This window comes from Zonotrichia albicollis, chromosome 6 (assembly GCF_047830755.1).
Source record: "Zonotrichia albicollis isolate bZonAlb1 chromosome 6, bZonAlb1.hap1, whole genome shotgun sequence".
NCBI lineage: Eukaryota > Metazoa > Chordata > Aves > Passeriformes > Passerellidae > Zonotrichia > Zonotrichia albicollis.
The window spans coordinates 37018757-37044221 of record NC_133824.1 but is presented as its reverse complement, the minus strand read 5'-3'; the positions used below and the strand labels follow the sequence as shown (position 1 = coordinate 37044221).

The 25465-nt window shown below is 39.4% G+C and overlaps 1 protein-coding gene across 9 annotated transcripts in view; it reads left to right on the top strand.

The window, feature by feature from the left end:
* CD44 (CD44 molecule (IN blood group)) overlaps positions 1-25465 on the top strand; it is a 50948-nt gene that overhangs the window by 13982 nt on the left and 11501 nt on the right. For 3 of the 9 annotated variants that reach the window (XM_074543221.1, XM_074543225.1, XM_074543226.1), the window contains exons 2-8: positions 4769-4934; positions 8096-8232; positions 9625-9696; positions 10331-10570; positions 11446-11541; positions 22883-23044; positions 24206-24367. In XM_074543221.1, coding sequence (XP_074399322.1) covers positions 4769-4934; positions 8096-8232; positions 9625-9696; positions 10331-10570; positions 11446-11541; positions 22883-23044; positions 24206-24367 — 1035 coding nt within the window. Of the gene's footprint in view, positions 1-4768; positions 4935-8095; positions 8233-9624; positions 9697-10330; positions 10571-11445; positions 11542-19444; positions 19550-22882; positions 23045-24205; positions 24368-25465 lie in introns of all 9 variants that reach the window. The other 6 variants (XM_074543222.1, XM_074543224.1, XM_074543223.1 and 3 more) reach the window with 6 other exon arrangements.

The window sequence follows — 25465 nt, the reverse complement described above, 5'->3', positions numbered from 1 at the left end:
ATTAATGAATCATTTCACATAACCTAACAAACAGCTATCCAGTGGTTTTCATCACTGCCTTGGGCTTCAGTCCAACTTCTGACATAAAGGTAAAAGCCTCTGTATCCTGTTACAGTTGCCTGGGCTGCAAGTTGCTTGAGTGAACTTTTTTACTAATAGACTGAAAAAAAGGTAGAATACTCAGCAGATAATGCTTTCCAGGCCCATGTGTGTTGTAGTATATTAAGTAATCACTGAATAATAGTTTTTGTACATTTTAAGTTCTCACAGATGTCAAAATGGCAGTAATCAGACTTACGTAATATATACATTGACAAAATGTTTTGGATCCTGAAATGTTTTATGAATCCATCCCATATGAAATTTCATTCTTATTTAGCCATAAAGTAGTTTTCTTGAGAAACAATTAGAAAACCAGGCATAACTAGAGATAGGTCTGAACTGAGAGACAAGATCTGAATTGTCCAGATCTCCTCAGATTTTAGCACTCATGTGGCCCAATTCATAGATTTGCTTGAAGAGGAATAGTAATGACTAGGATTTTCTTTTAAGTATATTTGAATCTGTTTCCAGTATGTTAGTTTTTGCTGCTTCATTGCTGGCATGCATTTAAAGCAGGCGATAATATTCATAGTGCAGGTACCAGTGCTAAGCTGGTAGTGGTTCCTGTTCAGAAGTGTCAGTACAAAATTCAATAATCTGTGATTATAAGGAAACAATTACACATGTACATCTGCCTAGAGCTAGAAATCAGTTTAATAAATATAGAACATAGTTCTTACAGTAAATGTAAATCCTATATCTATTAAAACAAAGAGAATGAAAACTATATGCGCTGTCGAACCTCTAGTTCTGTCCCTTTTGTCAGCCGCAGTTTAGCACATCCTGGTGAGCTATCAGTCATCTTGAACCACAAACTGAAAAGGAAAATCCCCACCAAAACATCCCCCTAACATTTCCTGGTTGCCATGCAGTTCAGCGTGCGGTTTTACCAAGAAGTCTGTTAGCACGTACAGGTCTTACACTGCTTTCGCTCCAGCGGGCAGGGTGTTCGCACATCTTCCTCTTGTCTTACTTTGATGTTTCTCTGCAGCTGCTAAAAGATCTGCTGCTTTTTGTTTTCTTTCCCTCCAAAAAAAGACAGTTTGAGAATGAAACCCCCAGGTGGTGTCTTGAAAACAATGAAAACTGGGGAGTAGAGCATGAGGCATCCATACAGTATACCAAAAATCTTCATGGAAAATTAATTCCAGTGAGAAGAGTTAGCATGAGTCAGTGTTACTCATTATACATAAGGGTTGCAGAATCAGGGTGGAAGTGGAAATTGCACCTGGTTTCTTACAGTGACAGTTTCTAACAAGCCTCTCCTATTAATTATCAGGGTGTAACTCACACTTCTCTGACAGGACAATGCTCTTTAGTCTGTGTGAGGTGATTCCACCCTACCAGTGGGCTCTAGCTAGCAAATTGTCTGGGGAACCAAAGTTAGTGATTTTGGCTGACAAGTATTGATTGAATCTGGTTTAGATGTGTGAATGAGGATAGCAGAGAAAGGTTTGCGTGCAGCTGCTTGAGAGAGGGCACCAGAAATCCCAGCAAGGATGGGGAGAAATGTGGAAGTTAATGCTTTCCATGCTCATAAAGCTCAGCACAGACAGAAGCACTTCATGGCTTTGGGTTGTGTCACCCAATCTCATGGTCTGGGTGAGATTGATGATTATGAAAATTCAGATGTTTTTCGTACCGTTTGCCTTCTTCAAGGGCTATTATTAAACAGCTCTAGCAAATCATGTGAATGAAGAAAAAAAGGAAGGATTGTGTCCTGTCAGTCCCCAAAGCCAGACAGCTCTAGGAGAAGGAAGGAGGGAAAGTTAGCGTGCTGTTGGTGATTTCACTGTGAGTCCACTCTGAGTCAGCCCGTTTGAAGATTCAAAAATGTTAAAAGGATCAGCAATAGTCAGTCACATGGAATGAGTTTTACATTGCCTTGGCTCTTGGAACACAATAAAAACCCATCTTTTGCATAAGTGTGTTACAGCCAGCTAAGTAACATCAATATAAAATTAATGGATTTGGCCTTCTTGCCCTATGGGAAAAGGTGAAATATGTGTTTTGATTTAAATTTCAGTCATGTTTCTTCCTTAATTCAAAATTACTCTGTAAGCCTGAGCATGGGAAAAAAAAATGAAGGTATTAATTTAGTTTAGATCCCATAATTTGTTTTTGATATGGTATTTATTGGTGTGATTAGAATTTTTTTGTTAATGCAGTTAAGGGTCCCTCCCCATTGTGTGAACGTTAAAATCTGAGACTATACAGTAAAAATGCTGTGTTCCCTGATAGCTCATTTTTAAAATGTGGTAATCACTGCCTTCAAAGAGTAGATGCTGTATCTACACAATTTGCTTAGACTATGAAATTCTGTGTGAATTTTGGGTACTGCTTTGGTCCTTTTTCCATACTCAGCTCTTCATGAACAGAGTGTCTCTGCTACAGCAGTGGTACTTTTGGAATAGTAGGCGTAGAAGATATCATCAAAGTGAAGACAGAGATGCTGTCTCAGCATTACTGTAGGACACAGTGCCAACGAATTGGATGGCCTCAAACCCAGTTTTGAGAACTGGATTGCCACATTTTTGCCTGGGGTTTCCTGGACACCCACGTGATCTCCCATGCTGCGCAGGCAAGGCTTCCTGGGAGCGTGGCTGGGCGTTCTCCTGCAGCTGGGCAGCGCACGTGCAGCCAGCCTGGTACCCCCAGCAGCGTCCTGGGGTGCAGGGTCTGCTCAGGCTCAGCATTTCCATGGAAAACGTACACACGTGCAGGCATGCAGCCCACGTGTCGTTCCATTAAGCCTATCTGTGTGAGTAAGCCTACTTTTCTGAGCAGCAGAACACTAAGTAATTGACTCTCTAAGCAGAATTCTGAGTATGAGTGAATCTCAGAGTGGTAATAGAGCAAAAATTGTTGTGTTAAAAACCAGGAGTGGGCTGAGGTTTGATGATAGCTAATTCAACTCTCTCTAAACAAAAGCAAACTTCACTTTATAATTCAGTGAATCTAGGATTAACTGCAATCAAATGGAAGCCAAAGCAAGTGTATGTGGTATCTGCTTTCACACTGAAAGCTTTTTAGAAATTAGCCTAAAATTATCAGAAAAGATGTTGATGCTCCAAGAAAATTTATCTCCAGAATCTCTGAGCTTGTTACGTCTAAGTAATCAAGTACAGCTTTGTGATCTTATCCCCATATTTAACATTAAGTCTTGGGCCTCACAGAGTGTGTTTTAGGAAGAGAGAATCAAGAAGGGAAAAGTAAAGAGAAACCTTTTTTCTTGTCTAGGTAATTTAATAGGTGCTTAATACAGGTACTACCTGGACAACGTCCAGGACACTATCAGGCTTTGAATATGAAATATTTGGAGCCAAAGTAGAAGTCACTGGCATGGCAGATGTGAGAGCAGCTCCATCCTAGCAGTAGTCAAGGAGTGGCAGAAGGGCCATATGTTTTTTAATGACATGTGACAACAAAATATCAAAAATACAAAGAACTGTAATTAACAAGACTGTTAAACAGCTCTGAAATACCAATTGATTTTGTCTAAATTAATTTTTTTTTCCAGCCAATACTGGGGAAGGTCGAATTGTTGGAAAAGAGGGTTTTTTTCCATTAATTTTGTGGGAAGGCTATCCAAGTAACAATAATGATTAATTCTGTTGCTTATGGTGCAAGCATTCAAGATTGGATGCACAGCTTTTGAGCTTCTTTGGACAAGCAAGCATCAGTACTGTTGGCCTCCTACCTATGCTGTGAATAGTGGTTGGCCTCTCATGTATCACCCAGCCTGCATCTTATCTCTTGCATTTTATCTCCTTCAGTATTTCCTGTGAGCAATGGAAAGGAAAGTTCCTTGAGGTTTACACTGAGTAGATACCTTGTACACAGAATAACATCAATTTATGAATGGACAAAAGTAATTAAAGAAAGAGTGCATGCCTTGGATATTATCATTTTCTTTCACATTTATGCTGTAGAACAAAATAAACTGTCAAGCAAAAATCACATTAGGAAAGTTGCTCATTATTTATAATATGTTAATGCAAATGTGCATGAATTGCATCTCGTGTCTTTTAGAAAAACAGTTTTCCTATATCATCTTTTTTTTTTCAAATAAACAGTAAGGACACACCCTTTTAATATTGGAGAAGACTGGTCTATTTTTCCCTTGCTTTCACATGGAACTTCCATTAAAATTAAGATAAAAATGAGTCATGCTCCTCTTCGCACTGGAAATAATAGCTACTCCTATGAAGTGTGCTTTGCAGTTGTCATTCTAGTTTGGAGTTGCCACTGCTTTTTTTCTCTTGAGGGAAAGGTGGGACAGAAGCAAAATTAATTCACATTGCTTTCAAGTGTCCTGTTGTTTCCCCATTTCTCTCTATGCATGTGACTATGCTTATTTGTATTGATATTATTATTATTAACCCTTTCTTCTGCACGTTAGTGTTAATGGCACGTTAATTGTCCTAGATACCCTACAAAAACATGTTGTATTGCTGGTTTTGGGAAGACTGAAGATTTGGCTCAGCCCAAAGAGGGAAAGTATGAAAAAGGTGATTGAAAGTGGCAGTGCTTTTTTGAACGAATTGGTAGCTATTACTTGTGGGCTTGCTTTGAAAGCATTATACTTGAAAAAATTAATTTCCAGGTCTCAGTGAAGCATTAGGTATACATTTTTAACATTTTTTTTCTTTTCTTTTGATAACAGAATTCAATGTAAGTTGCAGATATGGAGGAGTTTTTCATGTTGAAAAAAATGGTCGCTACAGTCTCACACGATCTGAAGCAGTTGAACTCTGCAGAGCTCTCAACAGTACCTTGGCAACACTAGAGCAGCTGAAGAAAGCTCATGAGCTTGGATTTGAAACTTGCAGGTAAAGAAACTTGAAGACATGGTATATCATTACACCACTAGTGTAGTAATTACATTTGACTTACTGTAGGTGCTATGATTGGCTAAGTAAGTTATATTCTATAATGAAAAAACCATCTTTGTGCATGTGCATGTTTGCTCTGAGTCCAGTAATAAGTAAGTCCTTGATGCCATAGTTTTTTGCCATTTATTTTTTTAAAGAAATCACAACCTCACACATATAAAATATAAAGGTAACAAAAGACTGACCGTATAATCAGCTAGTTAGGAAGATGTTCATATTCTAGTGTGTCACTGAACAATTGGTAAGATAAGTATGTGGGAAGGAAGGACCTAATTTGAGGTCAAAGGCTGAGGATGGTGAATGCAGTGAAGGGAACTCAGTCTTGCCAAGGAACAGTAAAGAGCAGCAGGTGGTACTGTGAGGGGTCAGCTCTTGACATCCCACTGAAAAAATGGCCACAGTACTAGTGCATTCTTGTAATCTGTGAATGGAGATGTTTCACATGACAGCTACAGTAATTATTAAAAATCCCAAAACCACGTTGTCAAGTGACCTAATTATCTGCTGTAATTAATGATGTATAGAGCAACAAATGTGGATGATACAGACTCCCCAGTTTCTCAAAAAGTAACTAGACCAAGGGACTAGAAGTTGCAGAAAACCTTTAATTAAAAGAAATTAAGTGAATAAAAGTATGTGAGGCTGAACAATTGCAATCTTCTCAGTGTTTCCTTATAGCTGAGGTGCTTCATCCCTGTAATCAACTTCATGGCGCTCCTCTGAACTCCAATAGGTCCATGTCCTTCTTGTGCTGGGGAGCCCAGAGCTGGACACAGCACTTCAGGGGGGTCTCAGAGCAGAGAGGGGGAATCTCCCCCCTTGACCTGCTGCCCACCCTGCTTGGGACACAGCCCAGGATGAGTTTGGCTCTCTGGGCTGCAAGCAGGCACTGCTGGCTCGTGCCCAGCCTCTCATCCAGCAGTACCCCCAGGTTTTTCTGGCCAGGCTGCTCCCAGTGTGTTTATACCCCAGCTGGTAATGGTGCGCTGCTTCCACTGCCTGTGCATTTTCTTCCTGTGCCTTAGTCCCAAAACAGCTGTGCTGATCCCTTGGCTTGGTTTCCTGATTTCTTACACTGGTATCAAGAGCTCTTGCACTTTATTGGAAGGAATCCTTGAAGACCACCTCTGTTCTTGTCCCTGAGGGCAGTTTCCCAGGATGGCCTATTGACTACCTCCTTGAAGTGCTGGAAGTTTACTTCCCTAAAATTCAGGAGTTTGATTTCACTCTTCTCCTTGCCCATTTCTCTCAGGACTTCAGACTCCACCACTGCATGATCACTGCAGCCCAGGAGATTCATGGTGGCACACCATTATGGAGTTTAAGTAAATGTCAGCAAATTTTCAACTTTATTGCAGTCTGACTTAAACAGCAAGCATGGAGAAATTTAATTTATCTTCTAACTGGCACAGAAAAATTCAGTGGGCATGTCTCCAAAATTTTAAGACTTTCACTCTGGTACCATGAGAAATAGTACTGACATCAATGCTGCTTGCAACTATTTCCTGTTCTGGCATGTTCATTTCACAAGTATTGTGGTGGTGGTGGACTATGTGAACAGAGAATTCTTAGGGGATTCTTCCATTAGAAGTGGAAATGTAATTTAAAATTGAACCATGTAAAGACTAGAAAGAGTTCTTTACTCTGAGGGGAAGTCCCTCATAATGCAGTAGGCATGATCTTTTCAGACATTAGCACATGAACATACACAGCATTCTGAATTGCCCAGCACTACACAATATTTAAAGATCAAATCCTAAATAATGCATAGGGGTAGAGATTTCTATGCAAGCAATTAGGAGTATTCTAAACTATGAAAAGCATTTTCTAAAGCTAAAGTATGAAGGCAATTGAAAGAAGAAGAAAGATTTTTTTTTTCCCCCAGGGGGAAGCTGTAATTTTTAATTAATGTTACAATTCACTAATTCACATTTTACCAGAGGACGGATTTGGACATGCAAGCCATGTAGATAGGATTTCTTCCTCCCTTCCTTCTGGCCAACCCTCCCACCCTATTGCATTCATTTGCTGATCCTGTGCTAGAAGTAATCCTTGTCAGTAAGCTTTAACTCTTATTAAATGTGAGTAGGAGAGGGAAAATATGCTGTATATAACCATCCAAATGTGTGTGAATATGATGAATCAACAGAGCATAACACAAGTAGGTCAATATTGGTTTGTAAAGTGTCAGCGTTGTAAGCTTAGTTGGGAGTATGAGTAAAGCAATTTATAATTCCACCTACAAGAGTTTCAGAATTGCAGGTATCTGCACATTAGACATGAAACTCAAATGATGTTCCTAGATAAAAAATTGCAAAGCTGTGACATTTGCTCCTTCTTGATAAATCATTCCTCTCAAGAAGTAAAGCAAAACCCAAACCAAACTTCAGTTCTTGTTACCATTCTATCACATCTCCAGTTAAATACATTGGAATCAGTCAGGTGTTACAGGATTGCAAAACAATAACAATGTGTTGTACCTTATGTAATCACAGTCTTCACTGAATTATGTGAGCTCTGTGCACAATAATCACACTGTTCAGCTGAAAGATACAGTAAGAATTTGTGGATGAATGATTCTTGTATTTGAATATTTTACTAGGCCATCAGTTTTTGCAGATAATGATGTGGATTGCAATAATTCTTTAAACTTGCTCAAGTACCATAAATTGAGCCCTCAACATTGCTGTGTGAAATGTTTCGGTGTGTTATGTCAAGGCAATGAAAATGTGAATCCCTAAAGAACGGGAATTTAGTGTCAGGTAATACAAGCTCACACTGAACAAAAAGTGCACTCACCTCCCTCACGTTCACTCCCTTGCTCTGGAACTGATCACCCTAGCTAGCCAATAAGATGCATATTTAATTTCAATGTGTTTAAGTCTAGAAATTAAACACAAAATGATGTTGAGTGATGGGAGACTGATATAGCTGCATGTGAGAAAGGAACATTCAAATGAAAAAGGAACAAAAAAGCAAAACAATATGAATAAATGCATGAGCCTTTAAAAAATAATAGTTTCCTTGCAGCTTCTTAATGTTTGAGGTGATGTCTGCTATAGTAAGTAATATGGTTTATTTACCTCTGTTGTTCACAGGTATGGTTTTGTGGTGGGGTATGTTGTTATCCCACGGATCAATCCCTATCATCTTTGTGCAGCAAATAACACTGGCATTTACAAACTTTCAGCAAATGCAACTGCTCGGTATGATGCATACTGTTACAATGCAACAGGTAAGCAGATGGTTTTATGATGCATTTTAGGAACAGATTAACTAAAAATAACATATGTAATCGCCTATTTAAGGTACTGGGATGAGGGTTTATATAATAAACATAGCCTGGTTTTCAGCTGAGAAGAAATACATTTTGTCAGCCTCTGGAAGTGAATCTGTAATTTCAGCAATGACCATTTTGTTTTCAGGGTATTTGGAACTAAATCACTTTTCTGGCCTTGGGACAAACTTTGCAGCTTCAGAACAGTTCATGATAATGGCTTAGTGAAGTGAACCAGGGCAGCAGTGATTCTGAAAGACACAACTGCTGTCAGCCTGGCACTCAGCTCTTCTGTTCATGCAGACGTGAGCTTTACAGCCAGGAGCAGTTTTTATGTTTTTGGGGTGGCTGCCACCTGCAGCAGCTCCGAGGTCTGCAGTGCCCATCCCAGGCCCATGAACAGAGCTGCTGCTCTCCTGTTGGCAGATTCATTCAGTATTTGCTCACTCAAATCTCCATCTAGACATGAGGCAGCTGGACAGCAACGTGTGTCAGCAGCAGACCGCTTTCATCTAAGCTTTTGGACTTTTCAATAGTTGGAGATATTATAGCAAATTATTAGGAAAGTGTATATAGTCTATGACAGATGCTGAAAACACTGTTTGAAAATAAAATCTAAAATAACTTCCAGGATCTTGAATTTCAGTAGATTGTGACATTTGTAGTGGAAGCAGAGAGTTCTTACAGAAAATTGTAGGAAAAGTTCATAGATGATTTGAATGCAGTGATATTTTTTTATTTTGTTCTTGGTAGTGATATAATTAAAAATCTCTGCATTGGTGTAGTATCATGTGAATTGCTATTGTCTGTCACTCACAGAGTACTACAATGGTGATGTCCATCCCCTCCAGATCTTTATAACTCCTCCCAAGTATTATTTCCTACCAGCAGTGTGAGCAGGTAGCTCATACACCGTCCCCAGGTGGGGCACTTCAGCCCACAGGGGCCGGCAGTGCTCACCAGAGCGGGGCACACACTGCTTCTGCTGAGCCCTCCAGGGAGGGACAGGGCCTTGCCGGCTAAAAACATTAGAGTTGCCACTGCCACAGTGACAGTGGGTCTGACTGCGTTGAAACTGTGTCATAAGGCTGGTTTAACTGGCACTGATTGCAAACATTTTCTGGAATGGTTATGGAAATGGGGAATCTCATTGTTAGCTGACGGAACAATCTCAAAGTGCCCCACCTGGGAAGGTGGCACATCAGTGAATAGCATTTGTTTGGAAATTTGCTTCCAGTCCTCCTCATCTGAAGCTGATGTTTTGTCATTATGTACAATTGACTTGGGTATACATGTAATTTTTTAATCCATTTTTTTTAATTAATACTTTCTATTTTCCTTCTTTCACAGAAACAGAGGAAAAAACATGTGAGCCAGTTGTAAAAATAGATACTTCCTTACTCAGCAACCAGGATGAAATAGGTACTGTACTGATTAGAAAGACATACACTTGCTCAGTTTTTAGTAGCTGGTTATCTTATCTTACATAAACAATCACTAATATTAAAAAAGCCAAGCCGAACGTAAGAAAAAGAAGTTAAGAGATGTTCAGTAGAAATTAAAGCAACTAGTCACTTGTCTTCCCCTAAAGCCTATGAAGTTTGGCTTATTTCAGGATACCAAACATTTTTTGTATAGGTATTTGACATTTTTTGGTACCTCCGAGCTGCCAGCATCCCTTTGAGGTAAAGGAATTTGCTTAAGACTGCAGCCTTCATACATCTGATTTGAACTGTTTGTTAGAAAAGCTGCTGGAAGCGGAAAAAAGGCTCATAATAAATTATTTCTTCCAACTCTAAAATCTGATTGACTTTACAAATGCCAAGACGTTATGTTAAAATCAAGGTGTTTGAAAAAAATAAGTGATGGAATTCAGGCCTACAAATGCAAAAAACATATAAATTAGCATATATACATTAGACATATTTTAGTGATGTATTATCTAGGTTAGATAGGAGGCTAAAACCAGGTGAACTGGTATTAATCCATAGGCACTATTCTTTATTATGGCTGTGTATCTCCTTGACACAAATTCCGTTTAATTCTATTTCCGCAGTCATTGACAACGCGGATGGCTCCAGCTTCAACGCGGATGGCACACGTCACACCGCTGGAGAGTCCTCCACCTCAGGGGTGGATGATGAAAATGCAGGTAGTGGATCAACTCATGAGACAACTGCCATGGATGCCTCCATCAGCAGGTCCAGCCCCTCGTATTATGGAAGTCCTACTCCAGTCTCACAGCTCCCAGGTCACTCTTCTGGAGGAGGTGAAAAGGAATTTCCTGGAATCTATGGTAAGGACAGTAGGTTGAGACTAATTTCATGGGGCCCTGTCAAATACAAATGCCATGTTCTTTTCCACTTACTTTATTTAATCTTTTATGTTGCTTGTGTGACTGAAATTATCAGAGGTCTGAAAGAATCGCTCCCGTTGAATGTCAGGGATACAGATATAAGTCATCCTCTAAGAACAGTAAAGCTTACTGTGTGACTACAGGCTCTTTATCAAATCACTAATAAATTACCAGTGAAGGATAGCAGTATTTTGCATTACTATCCTCAATACATACTGAAATTAATTTAAAAAAAAAAGTAAGAACATTAGGATTATAAAATTACTTTTCACTGGTGGTGTACTCACGGCATGTTATGCTTGTTTTGACATGTAGCTAGCACCATTAAAGGTAAATCCTAAGACTGTCTAGCTAAGGAACTAGGATCAGAAACATTCCCCACATTCCCCAAGGTGTGTGCAGTGTATTTCTGTTGGTTGCTGTTACAACTGTTACCATCTCTGCTTGCATGCATCATCTAGATTTTTGGACTAAACCTCGGAATATATCTCAGCAGAGGGGAATATGAATAACTTTACTCATTGCTCTAGAGTCCTGTCCTCATGTCCTACAGCTATAATGAGATCTTGTAGCACATAAATAGATCATTGCCAGAATGTTCATTGTCACTGTAATACATTCTCTTCAAACGATCTGTTTGGGTAATATCCTTACTGTGTTAGTGAGATAAGCTTGTGTGGGGTCTGCATCTTTCTTCTCTCTTGGACCAGTACATGAAGGAATGGAGCTTGCAGGGTGGAATAGTTGAAGTACTTGTGAGTACTCTATTGTAACTGAGCTTATGAAATAGTAATGATTTATCCATCACAATACAGGTGATGAATTTCCATCTGTATCACCTGATACCTCTTTTGGGACAACGGCAGGTGATTTCCATGACAAAGATGACGAGCAGTATCCTGCAAGTACTAGTAAGATTTATGTTTCATAATAACAACATTACACAGAGATCACATTAAAATTGCTTTCTTCTTCCAGAAGGGCATTCTGGTAAGTGGTGAAGTATACAACACCTCAGAAATTGGAAAGACATTGAAATAGACTGCTTTCTAGACTGGTTAAGTGGGTAATGACCTTCACTCTCTGAGACAAGGGGAGCAAAATCATTTATAGTATGTTTGCTGCAATGCTTCTACTTGAGCTCAGAAAGACTGCAGTTTTGGGTTTCCCACAGCTGGTTTATCACTTTATGAGGAATCACAAATTAGTACAACCTATTATCGCTTGAAGTCAATTTATTTCTGAGGTAGAAAAGGATATTTTTGTAGATTCGTGAGGTTATTCTAATATATTTGTAGTTGTGAATGTATGTATGTTCCATGTCAAAAACCATGGCCTTGCTAACCAAGGCAGTGCTTTATATGGTAGTTGCAACTACCAGCCATTTGTGCACTGCAAAAACTAATTTCACCCTTGCTGTTGGCAACATTCCTAAGAAAAACCTGGGTTCTGTGGTTACTCCACAGTCTTTGAGGACCCAAAAGAACAGTAGCCATCTTCTGTTCTTTGTCCTTACATAGCTTTACTGAGTTGGAAAAACTGCTTATGATGTTTTTATCAAATATGTAGTGCGCAGCAGCTACAATAAATAAAAAGCTTTTGAAGTCCTCTTCCACATTTTAAAGTGGAAATAACATACATATATTCACACTAGTTCTTATGGTTAGAGTGATAAAGATCTTTGCCTCAGAAAATATAGTGAACCTAAAGGGAGAACATTTTAATTATACAGAGGAAATCTACAGAGGCTTGTTGTAGTAAAGATCAAACTGATAGAAGGGAAAGTTCCTTCCCACTGGCTCTTTTTTTCTCCATCGGGGGAATCCATGTTCCTTGATTGCCTGTTGGTTGCTGATTGTTGGTCAAATGGTCTAAGTGACTTGGAGAAATAGTGCCCTCATCACTGTATTTAGAGGAAGAATGACTGTATACATTTCAGTTAGCAAAAGCTTTGCTTAAAGACATAAATTATTAAACCCAAACATATTTTCTCAGAAGATGTGAAGATTAGTAACGCCTTATAAGTATGCAGAGAGAAAAAGAAATATTAGGTTGATTTTACCCCTAACTTTGAAAAAAAGTAGAGAATTTTCTGGTGCTTGTTTCCAGTGAAAGCTTTTGTTACAAAATGTTGCCTGTAAGGGGCGGAGGTTTCAGAAAATCCCACCTGTAATAGTGGGGAGTTTGGTTGGCTCTGGTGGTGATTTTTCCTTCCTATATGTTTGCTTTTGTGTGCACATGTGACTTAATCTTTCCTTGTGCTGGTGTTTCTGTACCCACTGAAAAAAACCTGTGCATTGTTTCTGTACAGGAAAGCTTTCTGTTTTCATTTTAATACTTGATTATCAAATGTATTGGTCCTAAATATGTATGTCCCTTCCTCTTGCTAGCAGCTCTCTCTCATGGGCAAGATTGTTTTACAGAGGGAAAACTGGAGATATTTAACAACTGAAAAGATCAAAGAAGCTGTAGAGCAATGTGATAAAATGCGTCAATAATGATAAATGTGTATCACAGAAGTGATAGCATTGGCATGTTTGTTTACAGGGGTAGGAATGATAAACTGGTTCTCTGGAGGAAAAAAAAAATTATGAAAGTAATGCTCCTGGGCTTTTCTGATAGCTTTGGCTGTTACCCAGCAAGATCACTTTAACACAGAAGTGTTTAACTCATTTAGTTTAATTTTACTGTATTATAAATGAATCAGTAACCTAGCACTCCTTTTAGAAAGACGTAAAGTATAAGCTGTGCATCTCTCTAAGAAGTCATCAAATATTCAGTAGCACAGGAAGAAATGACATGGAGAGCAGTCCTAAAAAGAAGGAATAAAGCCATGACCCAATATCTGTTACTTAGTTTGTATAGCAGTGCAGGCTCAGTGGAATATCCTGGTCACAATTTAATTTCCCAGAGAAAAAACCCACAGACAGGGAAGCAGGAAATTATTTGTCATATATCTTCAGATAGATGGCTGGAAATCTATGTATCTAATTCTGTAGTATGCCAAAGTGAGAAACAAAATTGGTGGCTCTCCACTGTACTCAATTCATTTGTAAAGTTAAAGTTTTCTTAAAAGATGTATAGCTTAATCTAAAGAATTATGTGCTATGGTTTGAAGTGAGCAATTTGCAAAGCTTCTTGTTCTTCAGATGATACACATTCATTCTTTCTCTGGATTTGGACATCACTTGTGCTGTGCTCCATCAAGTTAATGGGCCAGATTAATACAACATCAGCACTTTACCATTGACTTTCTCTCCTTGCCCAGACGTGTTTTACTCTTTGTTATTAACAAATTATGATTCACCTCTAGGTGTGCCATGAATCAGATGTAGAACTCTTACTGATTAATGAGCTGCCTACATGAACAGTAACTCTGACTGATTTTTTTTCATCCATATATGATAGACAGATTTCTATCTATTTGCATACAAATACCTATGTGGATGCACAGTGGAAGAAAATGTTGTAGATTCCTGTAATTATTCAAAGGAGAAACATTTTTTCATTCAAAAATATCTATCACAAACCTGTAGAACTTAATACTTGATATGCTGTGTTCTGATAAAATGTTGTGGATTTCTAATGTGATAGGAGTAAAGCTGCTCCTCTCTCCCTGTGATGTACTAATGCCTGCCTGGAAGGGGGTTCTGGTGTAAAATTAGCTGCCAGAATCAGCAAAAGGGGAACACATGAGCCTTTTGAATATCCTCAGTTCTGAGCTCAGGGTCTTGGCAGCATTGGCTTTGTGGATACTTCTTCCATCTTTTGATTTTTTTGTCATCTTGGTGGATGTTCCTCATTCTGGGCTCTATTTCAAAGACTATCTACTCTCTCCTGCTGTCAGAGCCTGTGAGGAACTCATTAGCCTTATGGAACATGGAGGGGTGAAAAGCCCCATGGGGCTTTTTGGTGGCTTTTATCAAGGGAGCATGTTCTTTCCTGGGACTGCCCGAAGTGCTTGCATCTGGCTAGGCATTGGAGGAATGTAATGACACCGTGGGTTCATACATTCGCCCTGCTCTCACATCCATCTGTGGGCATGAGCGTGCTCAAGGTGCTGCTGCTGGTGGACTGGACTGTGCTGGAGGAAAACTTGCTTCTCAAGAAATAACCACCAGATCTTGGTAAATTGAGCCATGTCCTAACAGCTCCAGGGCCTCATCATGACAACCTGGAGAAAACCACCACCCAAGCTTGGTGGAATCCGTTCCCAGACAACTGGTGGTGGTCGAGTCCTGGAGAGAAGACGCAAGAACCCACGCCAGCAACCAGGGGTAAAGAATGCCATGCTCAGAGGCTGCTTGGATTAGGGGCTGAATTACCAGGGAGCAGGGCAGCAAGGTGCACAAACTCTAGGTGGAAGGAGGGATGAATGGGTGACATTTCTCTCTGCTGTTCCTTGCACGGTGCTTGAAGTAGGGAAAAGCAAAGTCCTGGGCTCCCAGTCACAGAGTGTGGACGTGGTAGCAATGGAGCATTTGTGCACACTGTCCATGTGCCATGGAGGCATTCTGCCTGTATGAAAGGGATGAGTATGGGAGCATGCCATTATGCACAGCATGTACCTGGGTCTGTCTTTCTTCCTGTTTGGAAGCAGTTTAGGAGCAGAGTGTTCCAATGAGAAGGACTTGTAGGGGAGAAGAAGGAAAGGTTTACAAGCCAGTATACTCTGCTCTGATTATGCTGTGAAGATGGAAAGGTTCCCAAAATGTATGTAAGAGCTCTAGAAGGAGCAGCTTGAGCAGGGCCATGGCAGAGGGGAGAACCCCGTGTGAGTGAAAAGGCCAGGAGCAGCTGTGGCCCCTGGGAAGCACGGGGCTGTAAATTCTCCTGTGTGATTGTAAGGCTGTGAGTAGAGGAGGCAGGAAAGCTGAAGTGCCACCAGCAGAAGGCCTTGTGGGTTCAGGCTTCATGGCAGATTTAACATCATCACAGCAGGTGTGACCTCCAGTGGCAGTGATTCAGATGATGAGGACTCTTCTAAGGAGATTGTGTATCCCACCATGTTTCCAGGCTGGGGCAGGAGTGTGGCCAAAGACGAGACTGCTCCGAGTACGAGTAAGGAACTTCTATTCTCTTTCGTTGTTTTGTTCTTTCTCCTTTCCCATCTGGTGCTCCACCTCCTTAGCTACACATATACTGTTTGAAAATTGGATGATCTCATCAGCTTTTTTTCAGAGGCATCTCCCATGTCACAAAAAAGCCAAATTTAGAATGTTTGGGCTCCATACAGCTAAAAGAACCACCTTCTATTGATTCTTGAACTGTTGTCTTCCTTCTCATTTGACTTATGGATTTTACTTGTGACTTCTTGGGAGTCAAGGACTGATTTCATTTGGAGGGAATTTCCAGCCTCCTACAAGTGTCGCAATTATTTCTCTTAGTCTGCCAACAATTAGTTGGCTTGCGTAGCATGGTGGATGAAAAGACTGTAGATTCCTCTAGTTTTTTTAAGCAGAAATCTCTATCCATCTGTAAATACCAGGCATAAATCTAGGTATCCTGCTATTTGATATACTGTGTTGTGAGAATAGGCTGTGCATTGGTAACAGGATACAAGTAAAGCTGCTCCTATCCCTCCATGCTGTACTGGTGCCTACTCTGAAAGGTGTTTCTGGTGTGCATTTAGCTGTCAGCATCAGGTCAAGGGTAGTGCATGGGTCTTTAGAGAGGAATGGCCTCGGTTCTGTGCTCAGATCCTTGGCAGCGTTGGCTTCATGGGCTTGCCAGTAGAAACCATTTTGCTTCTCTGGGTGTGCTTTATCTCTGGGTATCCATTTTTGCCTATCATGGATACTTCTTCCATCTTTTGTATGTGATTTTTTGTCACCTTGGTTGATGTTCCTTATTCTGGGCTCTATTTCAAAGACTATCTGCTCTCTCCTGCTGTCAGAGCCTGTGAGGAACTCATTCATCTTATGGAATGTGAAGGGGTGAAAAGCCCCATGGGGCTTTTTGGTGGCTTTTATCAAGGGAGCATGTTCTTTCCTGGGACTGCCCGAAGTGCTTGCATCTGGCTAGGCATTGGAGGAATGTAATGACACCGTGGGTTCATACATTCGCCCTGCTCTCACATCCATCTGTGGGCATGAGCGTGCTCAAGGTGCTGCTGCTGGTGGACTGGACTGTGCTGGAGGAAAACTTGCTTCTCAAGAAATAACCACCAGATCTTGGTAAATTGAGCCATGTCCTAACAGCTCCAGGGCCTCATCATGACAACCTGGAGAAAACCACCACCCAAGCTTGGTGGAATCCGTTCCCAGACAACTGGTGGTGGTCGAGTCCTGGAGAGAAGACGCAAGAACCCACGCCAGCAACCAGGGGTAAAGAATGCCATGCTCAGAGGCTGCTTGGATTAGGGGCTGAATTACCAGGGAGCAGGGCAGCAAGGTGCACAAACTCTAGGTGGAAGGAGGGATGAATGGGTGACATTTCTCTCTGCTGTTCCTTGCACGGTGCTTGAAGTAGGGAAAAGCAAAGTCCTGGGCTCCCAGTCACAGAGTGTGGACGTGGTAGCAATGGAGCATTTGTGCACACTGTCCATGTGCCATGGAGGCATTCTGCCTGTATGAAAGGGATGAGTATGGGAGCATGCCATTATGCACAGCATGTACCTGGGTCTGTCTTTCTTCCTGTTTGGAAGCAGTTTAGGAGCAGAGTGTTCCAATGAGAAGGACTTGTAGGGGAGAAGAAGGAAAGGTTTACAAGCCAGTATACTCTGCTCTGATTATGCTGTGAAGATGGAAAGGTTCCCAAAATGTATGTAAGAGCTCTAGAGGAGCAGCTTGAGCAGGGCCATGGCAGAGGGGAGAACCCCGTGTGAGTGAAAAGGCCAGGAGCAGCTGTGGCCCCTGGGAAGCACGGGGCTGTAAATTCTCCTGTGTGATTGTAAGGCTGTGAGTAGAGGAGGCAGGAAAGCTGAAGTGCCACCAGCAGAAGGCCTTGTGGGTTCAGGCTTCATGGCAGATTTAACATCATCACAGCAGGTGTGACCTCCAGTGGCAGTGATTCAGATGATGAGGACTCTTCTGAGGAGATTGTGTATCCCACCATGTTTCCAGGCTGGGGCAGGAGTGTGGCCAAAGACGAGACTGCTCCGAGTACGAGTAAGGAGCTTCTATTCTCTTTGGATTGTTTCTTTCTTGATTTTCTTGTCTTACCTGATTCTCCTACTACTTTGTCATGCATTTATGTTTTGAAAATTGGATGTTCTCCTCATCAGCTGTTCCCTTCAGACATACATCTTTTGTGACTGGAAATTATGTCAGGTCCTTTAGCATAAAATAATGTCCGTTTTTAAAACTACTTAAAGACACTACTTAAAATTCGTGTCTCAGTTTTGTGTTTATTCAAATGTTTATATTTAATCATGATTATGAAGACAAAAAATTTTATCATTTCTTCTATTAGTTTATTTTAAGTGTTAAAATTATTCTGTTTCTTGGTATATATTACCTACATCTATTCAATAGCAGACTTCCTCTCCATTGAGGATGCTGAGGTACAATCTGAAAAGGCCAAACTCCAAGTCCCTTTTTCATTAGGAACTGTCAGCAATACAGTCTTGTATTTGCTACCTTTTACACACATTCAGTCTTCTAACATCATCTCATTTGTTTTGTGACCTCAGATGTCTAGGCATCATCCAGTGTTACAATGGAGATATTTTAATACCTAGCTTTATTTTCCATGTATGAATAGTCCTACAGTGACCATCTGGGAACTCTTTAATTCAAAAGCCATCCATAGGTGAAATAGTTTTTGTCTGAAAATCAGAAAAACACCATATATGAAGATTAAAGCTAAATGCTATGTGTCACTGAAGTGCACAAACTGCTACTTGGCTTTTTGACCCGGCAATGGCCCCAGCCCTGGGGATTTTTAGCATAGATGTTGCTGTTAAATACTATAGTCTAATGCTCATACTTGTACAAAGATATTAACCTGTTCTATTTCTGTTTTATAGTTTTATTTAATTTAAGTGCATCTTAATGTGTCTGTTGTCTGTGCTCTTATTTAATCAGCAGTCACTGTTCATAAGCCTTTTATTTTTTTTTTGAAGATAGTGCAGTATTTGCGTTTTTTCAGCAGTGGTTTCCATTTTTAGTAGAAAATGCTAATCAGGAATTCATCTTGCTTTGGGACTTCTTATGTTTCTTCCTATGCTTTGGATAGTTTTGGTGTTTATTTATCTTTGAGAGTCTGCATTGGTAACTTGTCCCACAGGTGTACTGCATTCCATACCTTTGACAGCTTAATGGTGTCTGCATGATCCATGGGTGAAAGTCTATTCAGTCTCTGGTCACAGACTCTTATAGAAGTTCTGGTTTATATCTTTTTAATTGTATTATAACTTTCTTGACTAATATTGGCTTCCTGGTGCTTGTCAAGGTGCTCTCATTTTTCTTGCTGGCATTCACTTTTTTGCTCAGTCGTGGGTATTCTAACATGGTACTTCTTGAGTACCTAGCAAGCATGTTTTATGTGTATTGATATACCTACCATATTCCTTAGGTCCACCATTATTCTTAAAACATGAGTTTAAATTTCTACAACTGCTCTAATGGTTTTGCAGTGCTTCTACTGTACATTTTTCTTCTGCTGCTTGTTTTTCCTATTTTTCTTGGGAAGATTTGCATCTCTCGAATGCAAAGAAAAGAGCAACTGGTTTGTTGTGAAGGGATTTGATAAGAAGAGTAAAGAGACTACAGCTAGGCTATGCAAGAAGTTCCATTTTCCATCACCTTTATGGCACACACTGACAGCAGATTTAGAGCACAGTCAGCATTCAATCCTCCATTCTCTCAACAGCTGTAGACTCACAACACGAAACACTTCTGGAAATTACCACACAAGGCCATTGGAATCCCACCTTTACAGATGAAGAGGAGCAGGATTCTAGCTCTGCTAGCAGGGGTAAAGCATTTCAGATAATACTCATATTTCTGATATAATTCAGTGAAGTATGAAACTTGTGGTGCAGTTGTTTGTAATTCCCACACCATTAGCCTCAGTTCATCAGTTCACAGTAATACTTTTACATTATTTGTACTAGAGCCCTCAGAGGTGGCATCTGTAACATTCATCTGTCATTTCAAGTATATCTTATCCATACAAAGTTCATTTCTTGCCACTTCTCCTCACATCTCTGGTATTTTAAAATTTGCACTGCCAGTAGTGTGCAATAAAACTGAGCAGACTGCAACTTTTGGTGAGGAAAAAAATTCCTTTTTCCACTTCAAAATTTCTATTGTAAAATCTGAAGACAAAAGACAAAAAGGGAGCTAGTGTTTCCAATACATAAATTGTCCTGCAAAGGATAATACACTACTGCCAGATGAACTGAAGGTGAACATTTTGCTACCAGTGTTAGTGCCAGTAGCCAACTGAGATAGCAAAATGTTCAATTCTGTAGGCCAAAGCTACAGAGTGCATCCTCAAGCTATTTTTGTGGGTCTGTCTGGTTCTGAGATTTTTTTGAACAGCAGAAGTTTATGCAATTGGCATTAGAACAGATTCTATAATCACACAGAAATGGTTTTTGTGATAACTTTCTTTTAGTGGTGAAGTATTGTTAGATCAGTTGTATTCATACATTGATTAATATTACCTCCTTTTTTTTGTAAGACACTGTATTTGTGTTCGGTTTAATTTAAAAATAATGAACTACATTTGCATGAGCACTGTCTTTACAAATATTTCATTGCCTGAATGTGAAGATAAATATTCCTCCAGTTTTTCTCTTCTTGGGAAATAGCATAGTTTCTCTCTCTGGTAACTTATGGCATGTATGACACATCCAGCTCATTCTTTGCATGCTCTTGATTAAGGACCTTAGCTTTACTTTTATATACCATGAATGGAAATGTTTGATACTTAAGGCAAATATATTTCCAGCCAAGTTCTTATGCTTATCTTAGGTTTACTGATGTATCTTTTCCAAACCTTCATTAGAACATCTCTTTTGGTGGTGGTACTTCATCTGACTGCATCTTCTGCTGTGTAAACAACAGCAAGTTAAAGAGCAAGCAGTGAATTCGTTTCATTGGTGAGAGCTTTAATTATTTTTGAGTTCAAAATAATTATGCTTATCTACTTATATGAACTTGCTTATTTAATTCATCCCATCTCAGAAGAAATTACAATTTCCTTAGGGCCAGCTTTGTAATTATGCAATTAAGATAACTCAAAAGAAAAGGTTCATCAGTGTTTTATTTTAAAAACACAGAATACAAACAAACTCAACAGTTAAGCTGTTGTTTCTATGAGCTTTTCTGGTTCTCAGATATCTCTTGTCTTCCACTGGTCATTGGGATCCTTTCTTGTGTACTTAAATCTTCTGCTGCTCCTGGTGATGCTTTTGTGTGATTGGGTTTCCAGAAGACTTGTTTTCTTTCATCTTTCATTTCACATGAAATGCAACAACAAGAAAAAGCCAAAACGTAACAAACACCCTTGTTACGTAGACTATGATGATAAGGATACTATGTTGAGTATTTTGATCATTATTGACTCAATCACAATCTTACCAGCACTAGTTACAAGTGAAAAAGAAAAGCATCAAGGACCAACCCAACATCCGCTATTATACAGCCTTCATTCTGGAGGGATCAGTCAAGAACAAAATCCTGCAAATACCACTGGCAGTATTGAACAACATGAATTTACTACTGCAGGTGAAAATTATTTTGGAAAGGAAACTTCTACAGGTAATATTGCAGGTCACATTTTAGTAAATTTTCAGGGTTTTATAAAGATTTAGTTTTAGGATGTTTTACACACATTTTTGATTCTGAGGCCATAACACAGATTCTGTGAATAAACCTCAGCAATTTTGATGTTAAATTATTATTTTTTTAATTAGTATGTTCTTCAGACTTTTCCTGGATGTTTCTCTTCTATTTGTCTTGTATGTCAAGACGTTTAATAGGTTAATTTTGTAACTGTCTCCTACGTTTTGTGTTGTGTGTCATGCAGTCACAAGCTTTCAACAAGCTGTCTGCCAGGGTTTTGTCTGCAGGAAACAGAGAAGGCTTAAGTGGAAAAATAATAATGTGTGCTGCATTTTTCATTCCTTTGGCAACTGTGTTCACTCTCCCTTTGCAAGTCATTCTTGGCCCTGGGATTTTTTTTTCGTTTTTTTTTTATGACAGTTATAGCTAAAAAAAATTATCAAAAATGTTTACTCATCCCACTTTTGAGCTATAGCAATATGAAGGGAAGAAAACAAAGCAATGTAGAATAAGAGAGAGGCTTCTCTCTTTCATTGGTTGAATAAATTGAAACATAAAAGATAAAATCATACTGTAAAGGTGGTAATTGAAAATTGATATATTTTAATTTCTGTTCCTGTGAGTGTACCAAACTTACAAGTTAATGACAGATGTGCTGTACTAAGCAACAGTGAATGCACCACAGTCATCATCTGCCTTTGTGGATTATCAAATGCAGGTCTCTGATAATCTGTTATCCTACACTACTATAGCAATACATAATGGCCTAATTGCAATTAAAATTGTAACACACTGTGGCAAATTTCCTGCTTTTTTGCCCCCCTTATTTGGTTGAAGGGGTTAAGAAGGTTTATGCTTTTTTACACAATTTGGGTACTCTTTTGCTTTGATTGTGTAATAAAATCTACAGGTTGGTTGACATGGATGATGTTTTTCTAAATAACTACAAGATCAGATATTCTCCAGCTGTATGCTGTTTTATTCATTGTGTGCACCATTCACAGATCTGAACCATGACCTAGCATTACCCTTTGTTACACCTCTTTGTGTGTTTTCCTGGAGATGCTGCAACTAATGAAACAGTGAAACTTTGAGTAGCAGAAATTGGATATAGTCAACATACTCAAATTATGTGATTAAAATCTTACTGATGGGTCATATCCTTGTGTATTTATGTCTGAGGTTTTAAATTCTGCATCAGTGAATTTTGATTTAATATTCAACAATACAAATTTGACAGCAAGATTCAGATAAATACTTTTGAAAAATAACACAACTTGATTCTGAAAAGCATATGCTCATTTTGAGGAAGGATTTCGTCCTACTGATGACAGTTGGCAGCTTTTCTAAATATAAACCAGGATGAGAAGCAAATCTACTTTACTTCTCTTTGCCATTAAATGTAGTAGACATGTGAGCAAGACCTGTCATAGAGACAAGAACTGAAGAGGAGAATAATATGAGAAATGGATCTTTATATACTGAGTTCATAATTGCTTCACCATCATCATAACAGCTATGGTCCCCAGCCATGGGGCCAAACAGAACGACTCAGCACGAGAGCCACTGGTGTCTCCAGGCTGGAATAAGGGAGAGGATTATGCCACAGAGCCTGCTGGAATGGATAGAGTTACTCCTTCCAGAGAGAGCAATCATGAAAGAGAGTCTTCCACCACAGGTAGTAGTGATAATGTCTGTTATGTATGCTGCATCACTTCTGTCTCTCAGATGGCCTCTCCTGGAAAGATACTGCATGAACTTGTAGAAGGAGTAATTACTGATCTCTTAAAATAATCTCATAAACTGTAGAGTGATTAATTTTCTCTGTGCCCTGTCTGGATGGTGGTGAAACAGATTTCAATTTTAGCTCAATATAAAACATTTGATCTTTACTTGCCACTACCACTTAGAGGGCTTTTCATTCCTTACTGGAGCATGGCTGTGCAATTGCATCCAGCTCATTACATAAGTTACATTATTTGGTGCTGCCAGACTGTCTTTATCATAAAGTTGAATCCATACTTACGCATATTTGTACCTCAAGGTTAATCCATTCCATTTGTGAATATTCACCTGGTGAAAGAGTGTTCTTTTCATAGACTTTACTGAAATCTTTATCCCTCTGGTTCATTCATACAATGATGAGAGTCTGGAATCTATAAAATTGGCAAAACACAGCAATCCATTCTCATATAACACAGTATTTATAACATCAAAATAGTGTTCTAAAAACATGAGTAATCTTTTCTTCTGGAAGTATCTCCTCTCCATCTTTCACTGGAGATGGAGAGGAGAGACCTTCTCAAATCTGTGTATTTTGCCGACATCTCACTCCAACATGCTGAGCTTAAATGTGGAGCTTAGGGGTCTCTCAGAAGCCAGTGACAGTGTGGAAGAAGAAGCAGAGGCCTTCATGTCTTCTTGACTGTCATTATTTCAGTACTGATGCCTGTAATGTGAAACACACTGTGAGAGCAAGTGACAGTGCCAAGGAAGCTGAGACTTTGTAGGTAGCCTGGGATGCAGGTCAGGGAATCCTTCTGACTTCTGCCTCTGTGTCTTTCCCTGGGTCCACTGCCCTCAGGAGTCTTTTTAATTAAGTAAAAAAGCAGGCAAGAACAGCAAATGGATATGTCTCACCAAAACTGTGAGAGAGCAGTGGTGATGTACGCAAGGTCTCCCTTCTCTGCCCTTTTTGTGGATAGAAAAGGGTAACTGTGCTTTGAGGGGAACAGGAGGCTTGGATGGGATGGAAATGGGAAGGCCACAGCAGCACACATGTGGAATTCACAGCTATTAAATAATCTGTGCTTAAATCATCTGTATTAAACCATCATAGCAGCTGTTGCCTCTCCTGATGATGCCCACCACAAAGAGCCAACTCAACCACTTCTGCGTCGGGATTATGAACCAGAAATGAGCACTGAAGGCCGCACGAATCCCACAGATGCCCCTGGGGATGAAGTTCTCCACAGGACCACAGCCACTATGAGCAAAGCTGGTAATGATTCTCCTCCAATGGGTTCCAGTAAAAATAATGGATTGTACTCATTTCTCATGTCTGGTGTGAAATGAGACATTATTTCTTCTGAAACTGACTTTTTTCCTTGTCTTTCTCATCTTCGAAGTGTGCATTCTTGTTGTGAATTTACATTGCAAATGTTTTTATTATTTTGTTGCATGTGAATATCCCAACAAGAATTCCTGTCTGCTTAAGGATATTTTTTTTCTTGTGTGCCCTGTTTCTTGTGCCCCCTGACTTTGCTTGGGTGTATTTTTAACGCTGAAAACAGTTGCTTTTTGGAGGTGGCTGGTAGTGCAAATGGCTAGTTCTTCATGTCTGGTCATTCCTGGTCTTAATTTTTCAGCATATTCTCTTCATACTGTAAAATTTGAAATAATTTGTTGGAGTTTGTTTATGTAGTTCTGCAAGGTTCTAACTTAAATTCCCAAACTATGCATGTTATCCATTTAAAATTATTCTCATTCAAAATACTTCTTTTTTATTTAATACAATAAGATTTTTTTTTATCACACTGAAGTTGTTTGAAACTTCTTGCATCTTTTTTTCCTGCATTTTATAAAAAAGATGTTCTAAGGAAAAATTAGCTGTTATCATTTTCTACCTCTAAATCCATTTTTATCTGGACTATTTAATCCTCAACATTTAGGATTTGACAGAGAGCTATGAAAACTACAAATTGTGTAGATTAAAAATATAGTTTGTAGATGAAAAAGTTTGTGTTCACTATCATCTGCTCACATTTTCTAAACATGAATGAGATTCTGTAAAGTTTCCCAGTTCACTGTTTTCAAGCTTTATGAGGTTTGACAGGTCAGTTGCAAATATGAAAACCCAAGTATGATTTTGCAATTTTTTCAGAGGTTATTAATTAAGTAATTCTAATCTCATTCCTCTGTGTAACAAGAGGAATTCTTATACTCATTCTGAAAATAATATTGCTGTTTTCTCACTTCTAAACAGTGTTCATTAGGTATTTTCAAAACCAGTATTTTAGGCTGCATTGTGAATATTAATGAAGGAAGAGGCAAACCCAAAAGAGTGTGTCACATGCAGAGGATATTCTTTGCTTGTGGC